Source organism: Zootoca vivipara, chromosome 12 (assembly GCF_965207765.1).
Source record: "Zootoca vivipara chromosome 12, rZooViv2.hap1.1, whole genome shotgun sequence".
NCBI classification, from domain to species: domain Eukaryota; kingdom Metazoa; phylum Chordata; class Lepidosauria; order Squamata; family Lacertidae; genus Zootoca; species Zootoca vivipara.
In genome coordinates this window covers 27,629,356-27,644,223 of record NC_142595.1, presented here as the reverse complement: position 1 = coordinate 27,644,223, position 14,868 = coordinate 27,629,356, and the positions used below count along the sequence as shown (strand labels likewise).

General features: G+C 40.5%; 2 protein-coding genes, 1 long non-coding RNA gene and 1 pseudogene across 3 annotated transcripts; all 4 read right to left on the bottom strand.

Annotated features, from left to right (window-relative positions):
- Positions 1-637: 637 nt before the first annotated feature.
- Positions 638-1,678, bottom strand: LOC118094151 (olfactory receptor 6B1-like). Its single transcript, XM_035134202.3, has one exon. The coding sequence runs from the start codon at positions 1,676-1,678 to the stop codon at positions 689-691; it is 990 nt and encodes a 329-aa protein (XP_034990093.1). The 3' UTR covers positions 638-688.
- Positions 1,679-5,008: 3,330 nt separating this feature from the next.
- Positions 5,009-5,992, bottom strand: LOC132593132 (olfactory receptor 6B1-like; annotated as a pseudogene).
- A 2,825-nt stretch (positions 5,993-8,817) lies between these two features.
- Positions 8,818-14,799, bottom strand: LOC118094160 (uncharacterized). Its single transcript, XR_004693733.3, has 3 exons — positions 14,688-14,799; positions 13,484-13,622; positions 8,818-9,864 (listed from the first exon to the last, which is right to left on the bottom strand). It is a non-coding gene; the product is annotated as an uncharacterized LOC118094160 (long non-coding RNA).
- Positions 11,433-12,416, bottom strand: LOC132593085 (olfactory receptor 2AP1-like). The gene has a single exon (XM_060282052.1). The coding sequence runs from the start codon at positions 12,414-12,416 to the stop codon at positions 11,433-11,435; it is 984 nt and encodes a 327-aa protein (XP_060138035.1).
- Positions 14,800-14,868: the final 69 nt, after the last annotated feature.

Sequence of the window (14,868 nt, the reverse complement as noted above, 5' to 3'; positions counted from 1 at the left end):
TGGCCATTTGACAAACTCTTGAGTACCAGCAATAAATAGTATATGGATTGGTAAACAAAATAAATGGCAGCATGGTGGATCAGATTTATGGATGAGCACATGCAAAACTGACACAGGATCAAAACTGAATGATACATCTCTAGTTAGGACACCCTTTAATGGCACATCTTCCTCCAATGCAACAATTTCAATGACAGTTCATGGCAGGGTGGGGAGATATAATCTGCAGCCCCCGACAGTCAAAAGTTGTGGGACCTGTCTTGCATGAGGAATTCAACAGTTGTGAGAAGTTGACACATGTTAATGGTGCCTTGCCATTGTTAGGTATGCAGGCTTCCAGAATCACAACAAAATCTAAACCCTGCAATTCAGGCAGAGCCTTAAATCCAAGGAGGTTAAATTTCTGTCACAGTTGCTGGATTAACCCCATTTCTTCTTCCTATGGTTCATTTTATTCAGTTCTGTAGTCCCAGCAGACTACAAAGGGTGGAATACTAGGTTTTGGAAATGTCTCCACTCTTCTGAGTGACATTATACATGTATATGCTCTGCATCTTTTTTTTTTAAAGCCATCAATATTGTTAGTTTAATTAATTTCACTGGTGGATTTTTGAAATTGCAAGTCACAAACCACTTACTCCAAAGTGCTTCTATTGTTTTCAGTTTGTCTCCTCAGTTACAGAAGCATTTAATTTTGCTGCATTTGGTTTTCTTCCATTGTTCTCCCAGGCACAAATTTGCTGAAGGCTTTTGTGAGCGCTTGCTTGAAGTCTCTGTTCCTCAGGCTGTAGATGAAGGGATTGAACATGGGAGTCAGGATGGTGTAGCAAAGAGAAAAGATTTTGTTCAGATCCCTCAGTGTGTCGGTGTTTGGTAACATGTACACTATGATAAGGGTACCATAGAAAATGGTGACCACGATAAGATGAGAGGAGCAGGTAGAAAAAGCTTTTTTCCTGCCACTGTTTGAAGGGATTTTCAAAATGGTGTTGATAATGCAAGCATAGGAGGTCAAGGTCAGTATCAATGGTGGCATGATGCCTGCGAATCCCACCACTGTCATCAACATTTCTGCCTGCTGAGTTTCACCACAGGAGAGCATTAACAATGGTGTATAATCACAAAAGAAATGGTCGATTTCATTGGGGCCACAGAAATTCAGATGTGACGCACAGAATGCCGTAATTGCAGTAAGTACAGCACCAATAATCCAAGGCGCAACTGATAACTGAACACATAGTCTCCTGTTCATGATGGTTACATAATGTAATGGTTTACATATGGCTGCATACCTGTCATATGACATCACAGATAATAGGTAACACTCAGTGCAAGCAAAACAGCCAAAGAAATAGAACTGGAGGAAACACCCACTAAAGGAAATCCCATGATAGTCACTCAACAAGCTAGCCAAAAGTTTTGGAAGGGTTGTTGAGATGTAGCAGATCTCTAAAATTGACAGGTTCCCCAGGAAGAAGTACATGGGCTTGTGAAGTTGATGATCAGCGAGGACTGCTGTGGCTATAAGAATGTTTCCAGTAACTGTCACCGTGTAGATTGCTAGAAATATAACGAAGAGTGGAGCCTGCAGTTCAGGAAGTGTCTTGAATCCTAGAAGGATAAATTCTGTGACAACTGTTTCATTATCCCTTTCATTTTTTGTCACAAATTGTTCCATTCTGAGACTAAATAAGAGCTGGAACAGAAAGCACAGATTTAAACATTTTCTGAGTGCCATCTGCTTAACTCCATGAATAGAATACATCTATCTATCAACCAACAAACACCCTCTAGATAAGTCACATAGTATATAACTTCTTAGTGATGTAGCTATGAAAGCTAACCAAATTATTATAAATATTCTATGTCTGTATCCTGGATTAACAATTCCTTTTAAAAATATGGAGACTAAGTTAATGTAGAATGAATGACAATGTTGAACAAACTCAAAACATATCTCAGAAGAGATGGGAAACATAAACTGCCATTGGCAGAAAATAAATTCTATCACTCACAATATGTTTTGTGTTACTTAATTCACTTCTTTCTAGCACTTGCATCTGATGACATTAGAAGGCCAACGCCCTATATAATCTCTAATTTTTTTTAGCCAAAGGACTGTGAAGAGCTCCTGAAGTCATCATTTTGGTTGCTATTACTAATTCATATCCATCTTACTGGAAATAGTCCCCCCCCCCCCGGTCTATTCCCAGATATAAATGATCTGAACCTAAAATCTTAATAGATTGGTTATGTTGATACACAAACATAAGGCCATGAATAAGTTAGATCCTTAATTACAATGAGCATACTCTGAGTAGAACGTAGTCGGATGCAGCCCTATATCCCTTGCCTCATAGTGAATGAGGACCCTCAGAACATATTTATCTAACCAGTTCCATAAAATATCTCTTCACCATCACTCCTGCTAGACCCATCACTGTGCTACAAATTCAATACAAAATGTGTAGCAGGTCCTGAGAGAGGAGAGGTCAACACTCCGTCTGATATATATATATATACATACACACACACACACACACACACACACACACATATACCGCTGAAACTGCCCCCCCATCTTCTACATTGATTTGCAGAGACCTTTTTACCTTGAAACATGCTCTCCAAATCACTGCTTTGACCTCTTTCAAAATATCAGAACAGCAGCATATAGATCCTATCGCACTTCTCCATTTCCTCAAACAAAACATCTGTCTACAATACAGGTTTGTGCGCAGCATTCCGGCCTATTTAGTTTGATCCTATCATGCATTTATATATATATTTTCTCTAACACAATGTAAATTCCCTGGGCAATTCAGCCACAGGGAGTTCCAAGCTGATGCTGATTTCACATAACAAAAGGGCAAAGGGGACCTTTCAGTGGGATAAATTTATGCCTCCTCCCCTCTATAGAATAGAAATAAGCATTATGGTAAACACACATGAAATTCCACAAAGAGGAAACGTCAATTCGAAAGATTGCAGCATCTGGTATGGTGCTGTAGATATGACTTTTTTTAATTGAGCAGGTCCTCAGCCTCCAACTGCCTCCTGCCTCGGACTGGTCAGCCTCTTTGATTCTGCAACCCACTCCATATCTGAATATCTTTTTTTTATCCAACATTAATTTCATGCAAACTGCTATGTATTGGTTCGACATAACACAAACCTTGCGTGACCAGGTGGCGACAGCCCCAGCCCCCAGGGATTAAAAATGAAGGAATAAAGACTCTGACAACATTATATGGAATTAAAATTAGGCCACAACTTTATTAAACTTCCCAATGTAACTTTATTAAACTTCCCAATGTAACTTTATTAAACTTCCCAGAAAAAACTTGATTACTGAGGCTGGGCCTGAACCTCCAAAAATTAACACTGAGAGGCCCGTTTGCCAGTAAGCTCCCTGGGAACTGTAGCGCCATGCGTGATCCAGCAAAGGGCACCCACAATGTAAAGTATGAGTGTTCATTAATGAAAAAGATAGTGTGCCGTCTATTGGGAAGGGTGAAAGATTGGCTTTCACATTGGGTGAAAGATTCTTGCATTGCAGGCAGTTGAACATCAAATTACAAAACTAAACACCTCCTCCACACACAAAAATACAGAAATGGTCGCAGAAAAAAACCTTAAAATAATACAGTGGTACCTCAGGTTACAAATGCTTCAGGTTACAAACGCTTCAGGTTACAGACTCCGCTAACCCAAAAATAGTACCTCAGGTTAAGAACTTTGCTTCAGGATGAGAACAGAAATTGTGTGGCGGCAGCTTGGCGGCAGCAGGAGGCCCCATTAGCTAAAGTGGTGCTTCAGGTTAAGAACAGTTTCAGGTTAAGAACGGACCTCCAGAACAAATTAAGGTCTTAACCAGAGGTACCACTGTATAGCTAACACAAAGGGAGAGATAGAAAGCTGGGCCATTCCCATCAGCTCTCTTGAGAGACTACCTTCATTAAGCTTCTCCTTTCTTGGAATTATTGTAATATCATCTGGCCACCATACTAACTACTACAGCAATGTGCAGCCTGAAAAAGAACACAGAGTGCCCTGTTCCAGCAAGGTTAAATATCAGTTCTTGAACTGATCCATTGGAGCAATTCCATACAAAGTGTGTTCTCCTTCATGGAGAGCACGTGTTGCGGTGGGGGCAAACAAGACATACCTCTGTTGCTGGGCGGATTAGTTTGGATGTCCACGAATCTTATTGGGGGACCTCTTGGTCGTTGGGGAGAATTTGATGTTGCAATTTATGATTGACGGCCAAGGGGATATTTATTCCCTGCATGCAGCGTTGAGCTGCCTCTTTCCGCTGCATGCATCGGATCACCCGCCCATTTGGCTGATTGGCCGGTGCCATTTGGTTTTTTTTGCCTACTGCATAGCAAAATCGTCACAACTTGTAAGGTTGCGGTTAGGCATTGGTTAAATTTGGTTGGTGGAGGGGGCATGGTTGACTCTGCCTGCCCCTCCAATGCTGCTGCTGCAAGAGTATTCCATTAAAGGAATCCAAGGGCTCGCCATGCTCTTGTCTGAACCCCTGTCAAAGGGCTAGGGCCACGCAAGTGCCCCTGGGAGCATTTGGGGAGAGAATTTGATGGGACATTGAGTGTTTTTTGCATTTATTTTCTAAGGGTACAATGCTACTAGTTTTTAAAAATCCTTCCACCCTTCTAAGTGCCATATTGCTCAACTGGTAGGGCATGAAACTCTCAATCTCAGGGTCATGAGTTCAAGCCCCAGACTGGGCATAAGATTCCTGTATTGCAAGCCATTGGAGTATCTGACTTGTGGTCCCTTCCAACTCTATGATTCTATGCAAATATATGGACATTCTTTCCTTTTTTAAGTCAATTGCATTTCTTTCTGTAATTATATTTCCATTTTCATTAAATTACAAGTCACAAATTACATACGCAAAAGTGCTTCTATTGATTTCAGCTGGTCTTCTCAAAAGGAAAGTGGTTGGGGGTTGCCGCTTACATCATTACAAAAGCATTTAGTTCTACTGCATTTAGATTCCTTGAATTCTTCTCATAGGTACAAGTTTGCTGAAGACTTCTCTAACAATGTCCTTAAATGCTCTGTTCCTCAGGCTGTAGATGAAGGGATTGAACATGGGAATCAGGATGGTGTAACAAAGAGAAAAGATTTTATTCAGATCCCTCAGTGTGTCAGTGTTTGGTAACATGTACACCATAGTTAGGGTCCCATAGAAAATGGTGACTACGATAAGATGAGAGGAGCAGGTAGAAAATGCTTTCTTCTTGCCACTGATTGAAGGGATTTTCAAAATGGTACAGATTATGCAAATGTAGGAAGTAAAGGTCAGGATCAATGGTGGCATGATGCATGACGATCCCAGGACTGACATCAGTGCTTCTGCCTGTCGGGTATCGCTACATGAGAGCATTAACAATGGTGTGTAATCACAAAAGAAATGGTCAATTACGTTGGGGCCACAAAATTTCAGCTGAGATGCAAGGAAGGTTGTAAATGCAGGAAGCACAGCACCAAGTATCCAAGGAGCAGAGGATAGTTGAACACATAACTTACTCTTCATGATAGCAACATAATGCAGTGGTTTACATATTGCTACATACCTGTCATAAGACATCACTGATAAGAGATAACACTCAGTGCAAGCAAAAGAACCAAAGAAATAGAGCTGAAGGAAACACCCGCTAAAGGAAATCCCATGATAGCCACTCATAAAACTTACCAAGATTCTAGGGAGGATTGTTGAGGTGTAGCAGATCTCTAAAACAGACAAATTTCCCAGGAAAAAGTACATAGGCTTGTGAAGATGATTATTGGTTAGGACTATTGCAGTTATAAGAATATTTCCAAGCATTGTCACTATGTAGATTGCTAAAAATATAACAAGGAGGAGAGCCTGCCATTCAGGAAGCGTCTTGAATCCTAAGAGGATAAATTCTGTCACCTCCGTTTTATTTACTATTTCTTCTTTTGCCATGAATTATTCCATTCAACAACTAAATAATTATTGAAACAGAAACCACAATTGCCAATGCTATATGAGTGCCACCTATTTATAAATATATAATCTTTCTATCCGCAAAATAGTTTGTTAAAAATGCTAAACTGGTCCAAAATTTCAATTCACATTCATTTTACTGTAAAGGGTTCTGTTCAGTTTATTTTCAGAAACAGATGAGCTGAATTTGAACATAAAACCTTAAGAGACACAGGAAAATACAGAAGGAGGGAGGGAGGGAGGGAGGGAGGGAGGAGAGAGAGAGAGAGAGAGAGAGAGAGAGAGAGAGAGAGAGAGAGAGAGAGAGAGAGAGAGAGAGTTGTCACAATTGTTGTATACTATTCTAGGAGCATGTACAGTAGTTGTTTTATCTTTGTTTTTAAAAAAATGGGGGAAGAATTAGCATATATGAAAATACATGATAGCATTTGGTTATGTTAATACACACATGTAAGGCAGTTGTGGTGCAGCTTTTTTGGCAAGAGTGTCACAAATCAAGTCAAAGTTCATAGTACAAATGTAGTTCATAGCAGCTTGGGGAATGTTTGACTATCAGCTCCCCAACCTACAATTCCTACAATCCTGCCATGTTCACATACTTTAAAAACTGAAAACTGAAATGAATGTTTGGCAGATTACAGATCTTAGCAACAGCTTTGACCATTAATATAGAGAAATGTTTACCTTTGTTTCAGGGAGGTGAGAACTGAGCCTCCAGAAAATATGCCTTTGTTCATTTGCTTACAGAAGTCTACAACTTTATTGAGGTGTACTATCTGGTGGAATATTGCAGTTGAAAGAAGCTCTGCTATGTAAGGTTCAAATAAACCCTAGGAAAGATCAGCAACTGCCACAAGTTTCATGAGACTAGTTCATGTGCAAAACCAAAAACAAGCATAAGGCGAGAAAGCCTTGATGTATTCCAGATCACAGCCTTGGACACCTAAAGCACATTACATCACAAGAAAACTAATAACAAGTTGCCTTAGACCGCTGATCAGCCCAGTCCATTCTGATTGAGGATTTGAGCTCTTGAGGACCTCAGGAAGACAAGCTTTCTCTGCTGTATCACATGAAGTCCTATTACTTGGGGACTGAATATTGGAAAGTCTGCATACATGATTTATAGCCAATGCTAGTTCTAATTCATTGACATGACTGATAGAGGACTATCATAGGTCTTTTATTTCAACTGGTTTACCCTAAGTCCCTTTCCCTGAGAACATATTTTCAATTATTTTAGTTCCATAAAGGATCTCTTCCTTATCATTCCTGCTAATAATATCGCCAGAGCTCCATCACCGTGCTATAAAATCACTAGAATATCTGCAGCAGGTCCTGACAGGCACCATCACTCCATCTGATGATTTTGTAATATCCCTAGAACTGCCCCCTTGTTTCACTCTTACACACACAGACCTTTGTAACTCTAAGCATGCTCTCCCCATCAGTGCTTTGACCTCTTCTTTCAAAGTAGCAGGACACCTAGATATAGATACTATGGTACTTTTCCATTTCTTTCCTCGAACAAAACATGACTATAATAAAGGCCTGTACAATACATTCTAGCCTATTTTCTCTAACTACATCTTGCAGTTCTTTATTTTTCCTCTGAGATGATGTAAATTCTCTGGGCAAAACTGCCACAGGGAGTTCCAAATTAAGTCTTTAGCTTGTTTCAGATAATGAACACTTACTTGCCTTGCTGGTGAGCAACGTTTGCAGCCCGATGCTGTACCTCCTATGCAGACACACCACACCATTTGGGCTATGTACATTCTCCTCGGCCACCACGAAGGCTCACGGATTCCTGCCAAAACCAGTTTTCAAATCGGGCCAATCTGCAGTGGCCTAGGGGGGATGTGGTTTGGTGAGCGGACCTGAGTTGAGCAGGCTTCACTCAGGTCCACCTCCGCCCCCAGATATATATCCCAGCCAACACTGTGCTCTTCATCCAGTCGGCTGGACAGGTCACTCACCCTTTCCCTCCTCACATTAATTCTTGCTGCTTTAACCTTTTTTCCTTACAGCTAGGAGGGCTTTGCTTTGGTCTTATGATGGTTGCTGTATTCGGGGCCGGGAAGGAATTTCCCCTGCGCTGCAGGTTTCGCCTTCCCTTCAGCACTAGTCACAACTTGGTGTTTTAGGCCTTGGGCAGAATCTTATGGTTTTCATCCAATCGGGGTGTGGTGAAGTAGTGACTCACCCACCCCCCTGGTCTCACTGGGGGCGATAACAGGGTAACCGGTTAGAGGGGTTTGGAGGGAAATCTCTGACCAAAGAGCCAGTTGCTTAGGGCCAGTGGGCCATAGAGCTTCCCTCAGCATTTGGGGGCCCATCTGCGTAAACCTGCGCTTTGCAATGGACCCACCCTCGAATAGACCCTGCCATTCCTCAGTTCCCCAACAGGTGGCTGAGAGGAAATATATGCTCAATGCCTATGCCAAGGCTTCTCACATCTGAAATCAATAAAGTTGTGGCCATTTTAAATCCCAGACGGTTGTTGTGTCCATTCATTTACCCCCCTAGGTGTGCTGGGTGGGGGGACTATGCAGCTGGGCATGCATTATAAGGACAAAGGGGACCTTGTGATGGAATATTTCTTCTAAAATTGGTAGCAAAGCTTTCTTGCCTCTTCCCCTCTATAGATTGGAATGCAGTCTTATAGAAAAGGCACATTAAATTCTCCAATGAAAACATGTCAGTGGGTAAAATGAATAAAAGTTGGAAATCTAAATGAGAGCTAAAATAAACCCCAACCTAGCTCATGAGGTCACAGAATAGAATTGATGGCAACAGACTCAGCACACAAGTATAATTGTTTAATCTCTTTTATATTGTTGTAGCCAGTCTTGGGACCTTATGGTGGGGGGCTGGTTAAGAAATCTAATTGCTACTGCTACTAAATAACAAGAACAAGAGCAACAAGAAAAACAACAACATTTCACAATGTCTAGAATTAGATTCAAGAGGCAATAGTGATGGACACTGGCTTGGATGTTTTTAAAGGGGAATGTGGCAATTCTTCAGGGGAGCACACTCTATCTGTCAGAATGTCTGGTTTTAATAATTATTTTAACTGTATAATGCATTTTATTTTGTTTTCATTCTATTTAATGTATTTTATCTTTTGTAAAAACTTTTGCTAGACTGAATGAATGAATGCATTTATACCTCTCCAATGAATTCAACACAACATCCAATGCCATCCCATTTCCCCCCTTAAAACAACACAGTTACAGACTGGTAAGAAGCTGTTCCACCAGAAGGGATACACAATGTGTGATATGTATGTGTGATATGTGATTCTGTGTATGTTTCTGAACCACCCCAGACATGTTTTGTTATCTCTTCTTTCATTACCACATGAAAATTCTCTTCCTCCCCATAGTAGAATGAAAATCTTTGGTCTCTGCTGCCTACCAGAGGAGAGGACAGTTCAACAATGAAAAGAACTGCCTAGGGAAAGGGAGGGGGATCTCAAGCACTGGGGATCTTCTAATAGTCTGTACAGCAATTTGCTGGTGATGCTCTAGCTCTGGATTCCCTTCATTGAGAAGGTGGTTCGATCGGATGGAGTACAACCCCAGGCTCCCCCTCTCATCTATGTCTTTTGTTTATCCAACACGGATTATATGTAAACCTTAATGAGAAAGATATCCATTGAGAAGTTGCTCTGCATGGTGATGAGGAATGGAGGTCAGTGGAGGAATCTATCTGCTGCATGAGTTCTCTCATACAGTTCCATGGGTTGAATCCTGAAATTCCCCTGAGGTCTGAGCCCATTGCCATTTGCTGGAAGGAGATTGCTACAAATCTAAGGTTGTGCCAAATAACAGCATCCACTCCATCAGGTTCATGATCTGAAACAAAACGAAATGAAAAATGAAGTAGGGGATCTAGAAGGGTGAGATGGTATAATCCAATAACTTGGACAAATAAATTCTGATGTCATCTTGTCCAGTGCAAAGGACACTCTCTCAAAATATATTGTTTATTTCAATTATGTAGATGAGAAAGAGAGCAATGGGTAGAGAAATATTGTCTGTGTGGTGGTTCTCCAAGGTGGTTCTGTTAATCCCATTGTATCTTCTCTGGAGCAAACAATGCTTGTATCTTGCAGTTTAAGATTATCCATGAGGCCTAATCTAAGCATGCAGTAGAATTTGGAAGCAGACTTATTCCCCAGTCCTTGGAAGAGCACAATTTGCAAAGACCAGCATGGCCAGTGTGAATGAGCAGCTGTAAGGACTTTGCTTTCATCCTCTCTTCCTAAAAGAATATGTAAAGTCAAGTGTCCTTTGTTGAAGTGAGGGGAAGGAAATGCTTGTCTCTGCCACTGGTTACAGGAACAAGACCTATTGAATATATATATATCTCCCTATATTCATAAAAAGGTAAGGCTACTGTCACGTTGCAGTTCATCCAGCTGCCAAAGAGTAAACTGTTCAGTGAAACACTTCCCTCCCCTCAAACATGGCTGCATCAAGGTTTAGCAGGGGGGAGGTGCTTCAAAGAGAGTTTTAGAAAACTGCTCTGTGAAGGCTTTCACTTTTTATTAATCATAGTTGCAGTGAGATTTAATGGAGGGGAGAGACTCTTCAGAAAACTGCTGTCTGAAGTTCCTCCTCCCTTCTTTAAAAGTGGGTAGTGGTTGTAATGAGCTGTGAGGGGTGAGGAAAGGGCTTGGAGAGGGAATAGGGATAGAGATTGGAGAGGTGTAAAGGGAAGGGGTTTCGCCAGGTGTAAATGGTTAGCAGAGAGGTGGATTGGCAAAGGGATTGGCTGGCAGAGGGACAATGGGCAGCAGCCCCTGGTCTCTCTCTCTCTCTCTCTCTCTCTCTCTCTCTCTCTCTCTCTCTCTCTCTCTCTCTCTCTGCATGTGTGTGTAATGCTCTTTTAATTATTCTTCATTTTTTAAAAAATTAAAAGGGCCCTATGAATCTGCAAATAAAATAATAATAATAAATGTGGAAGACTGAGGTGGTACAGTAGGCTTTACCATATCAACCTGAAGATTGGAGGTGTGATGGGTTGCTGTTTGTTCGTTGAGGAACATTCAGTAATGCATCACACCTCCAATCTTCAGGTTGATATGGTAAAGGATGCGTTACTGAATGTTCCTCAATGAACAAACAGCAACCCTGCAAGTTAAAAGAAATGTGAATATGGTTCAACCACCTTCAACACCCTGTTGTTGTTTTCTGTTTCTACGTGACAGGGGGGGGGGAGAGATGCATGCAGTGGAACATTAAAATGTGATATCCTGGGCCTACAGTCTAGAGTGGTACAGTGTCTCCCAGTTTATTCCCATTCATTAGGCTGCATGGATATATTTTGGCTGATTTCATTGGTCTTTTTATTAGAAAGAAAGGTCTGCAAGCTGCAGATCACTACTGAAGAGTTCTACTGGTGTTTTGTTTTTATTTTTTCACTGAGGCTGGATTCCCTGAGTTCTACTCAATGGCACAAAATGGTTGATGGTTGTCCTAAGGGCTTCCTTGAACTCTCTGTTCCTCAGGCTGTAGATGAAGGGATTGAACATGGGAGTCAGGATTGTGTAGAAAACAGAGAAGACTTTGTTCAGATCCCTCAGTGTGTCAGTCTTTGGTAATATGTACACTATGATTAGGGTCCCATAGAAAATGGTGACCACAATAAGATGAGAGGAGCAGGTAGAAAATGCTTTACTCCTGCCACTGTTTGAAGGGATTTGCAAAATGGTGCTGATGATGCAAACATATGAAGCGAAGGTCAGTATCATTGGTGGCATGGTGCATGCCGATCCCAAGACTGACATCACAATTTCTGTATGCTGAGTTTCACTACAGGAGAGCATTAACAATGGTTCATAATCACAAAAGAAATGGTCAATTTCATTGGGGCCACAAAAGGTTAGCTGCGAAGCAAAAAATGTTGTAAATGCACTAGCCACAATGCCAGTCACCCAAGAAGCTAGAGACAACTGAACACACAACCTATTGTTCATGAGAGTCACATAATGTAGTGGTTTGCATATGGCTAAATACCTGTCATAAGACATTGCAGATAAAAGATAGCTTTCTGCTCCAGCCAAGAAAGCAAAGAAATAGAACTGGAGGAAACACCCACTAAAGGAAATTCTATGGTAGTCATTTATAATACTAGCCAAGATTCTAGGGAGGATTGTTGAGGTGTAGCAGGTGTCTAAAACAGACAGGTTCCCCAGGAAAAAGTACATGGGCTTGTGAAGATGATGATTGATTAGGACGACTGCAGCTATAAGGAGGTTTCCAACCATTGTCACCATGTAGATTGCTAAAAATGTAATAAAGAATAGAGTCTGCAGTTCAGGAAATGACTTGAACCCTAGGAGGATAAATTCTGTCACTGTTGTTTCATTATCATTTTCTCTTTTTTCCATGAGTTGCTTCATCCAATAACTAAAAAAGATAAAAAACGGAAAAAGCCAATAGTTGAAAAAAATTGAATGAACGAGAGTTTCACAACTCCCCCCCCCCCGTATGTTTACATTTGGTTACCACTCCAAACTGATGCCAGGTAAGTTGCATTGCAAATGGCCAGTTAAGTTGCATTGTGTGTGAGTTCCTCTTATGAAAGCTCATTGGAACCTTTATTAACACCCCTGGATACTTAGCATGTAGAGAATGAAAAATTCTGTTGCTCAGTATTATAAGCGTCTGTTATGTGATGGAGAGATGGGAAAGTTAAACAGCCACTGGCCACATGCTGTTAGAGATCATGTCTTTCTAGAGCTTATGTTGAATGCAACATTGGAAGAAGAATGGCCCAGATAATCTTCCTACGTGATTCCTGCGGTCATACAATTGACCCATTAGCATCATAGGAGAGATGCATCACAATTAATTGTAAAGTTTACCTATGATGTGCATCATCGACATACAAATATTTCATGAAAGAAAGGTCATTTCATTTTTTATGATATAGATACAAAATTTCACTAGACACATATCATGGTAAAGATGTTCCAGCTGTGCACCTCCACTTCTGGAACCAATGTAGCTTTTAGACATTTTACTGAAAAGCATTATTGTTTAGTCTGATTCCAGGAACAGAGGCAGTAAATTGGAATTTATGAGACTTATGTATGAACATATGAAAATCTCAGCTGATCAGTGGTCCATCTAGGCCAGCATCCCATTTTCCTTCGTGACCAAACAAATGTCTCTAGGAAGTCCACGAGCAGAAATAAGATAGTTATAAATTAACATATCTGGTGGGATATCATCATGTCACTGCATTCATGTGAACAAGAGGTTGTCACCCTTTTCTGGCAACTATAGAAGGACTGAATTTGGAAATATACAAATATAATCCACGATAGAATGGCTCTAGAATGTTCAAAATGCTATTCACACAGTGCTGTTCTTTTCAAACGTAATCATGACCAAAATGAACACTTCACAAATCAAACTTATTGGCAGTATAATTGTCTCCCAACCCCACCCCGGTAGACTTTACCTTCACTTTGAGAAGATGTGGATTGAGCTTTCTGACAATGTGTCATCCATATTTTGTTTCCAGAAGTCAGTAAAACCCCATTATAGCATGCTGCCATGGGATTGCCAGCTAACTACCATATTAAGCTGGAGGAGGAGCTCTGCAAGGCACAAAGAAATAAGGCATAGCAACTGTCTTGAGATCTTATCAGAATCTAGTTCCTGTGCAAAGCAATTATAAGATACAGCAGTGAGGAATGAGAGAGAATTGAATTCAGTTCACATTTAAAGGCAAATGTACATGATTGACAGTTTCCAAAATAATACACAATCTGAAACACATCCATCCTTCAGAATTTGTAGTTAATTTTGCAGTGCAGTTTACCAGCCAAGTAATGTACACAAAAATGCATGTTCTTAGCTAAAATATGTGCTTAAATGCATATATAATTGAAAATAGAATACCAAAATGCATTACATATGGGGAAATTACTTTCCGAAAATGAACATGAGACAAAATTGCATATTAAAATTGTATATTTTGATAAACTTTTACAGGATTTCTGGTAAAAAGTGCAAATTGATGTGGAAATGTGGAGAACAGAATTTAAGACTGAAGAAAAATGAGAAATTGTGAGAACTGAAATGGTCAGATTCACCCATTTTTTTATGGTAGCTATTTGCAAACCAATAATGATTACAACCAAGACAGGAGTCCTTGGCGTGCTATGGTCCATGGGGTCACGAAGAGTCGGACACGACTAAACGACTAAACAACAACAACAAATGATTACAACACATATTTTAAAGCAGCCTCGAGCCACTGATCTTTCTAGTCCCTTCTGACTCTCAAATATAACAACCAGTGGACTTCTATATCTCTATCACCCGAGATCCTTTTCTTTGGAAAATGCTAGATTAAACTTAAGCACTTGTGTCCTTCAACAACATGCAATGGGACCTCACATAATGAGATAGAACTCCCTTAAGTGTGATTCTATTCTGTATTATGTAAACAGTTCTATAAACGTTCTCATTGGCACTCTTTTCTTTGCTGTAAAATCAACAGAATAATTGCAAACGGTTCTGAGAGGTCAAGATCCCAACATGATAATTTTGTAATACCTCTAGAACTCTCTCTACTCTTCTCTCTTTCACACACACACACACACACACACACAGAGAGAGAGAGAGAGAGAGAGAGAGAGAGAGAGAGACTTTTGTACCTTCAAACAAGATTCCTCCTCTCTCAGCATGTCAGTAACCCAGTATATATGGATCTTATGGTATATTTTCATTTCACAAAATGTCTGCCTATGTGATAAGCAACAAAGTGAGATGTTCCAGCCTACACTCTCTGACTACCTCTTGTGGCTATTTATCTTTTTTTTTTCCTGAGAAAATGCT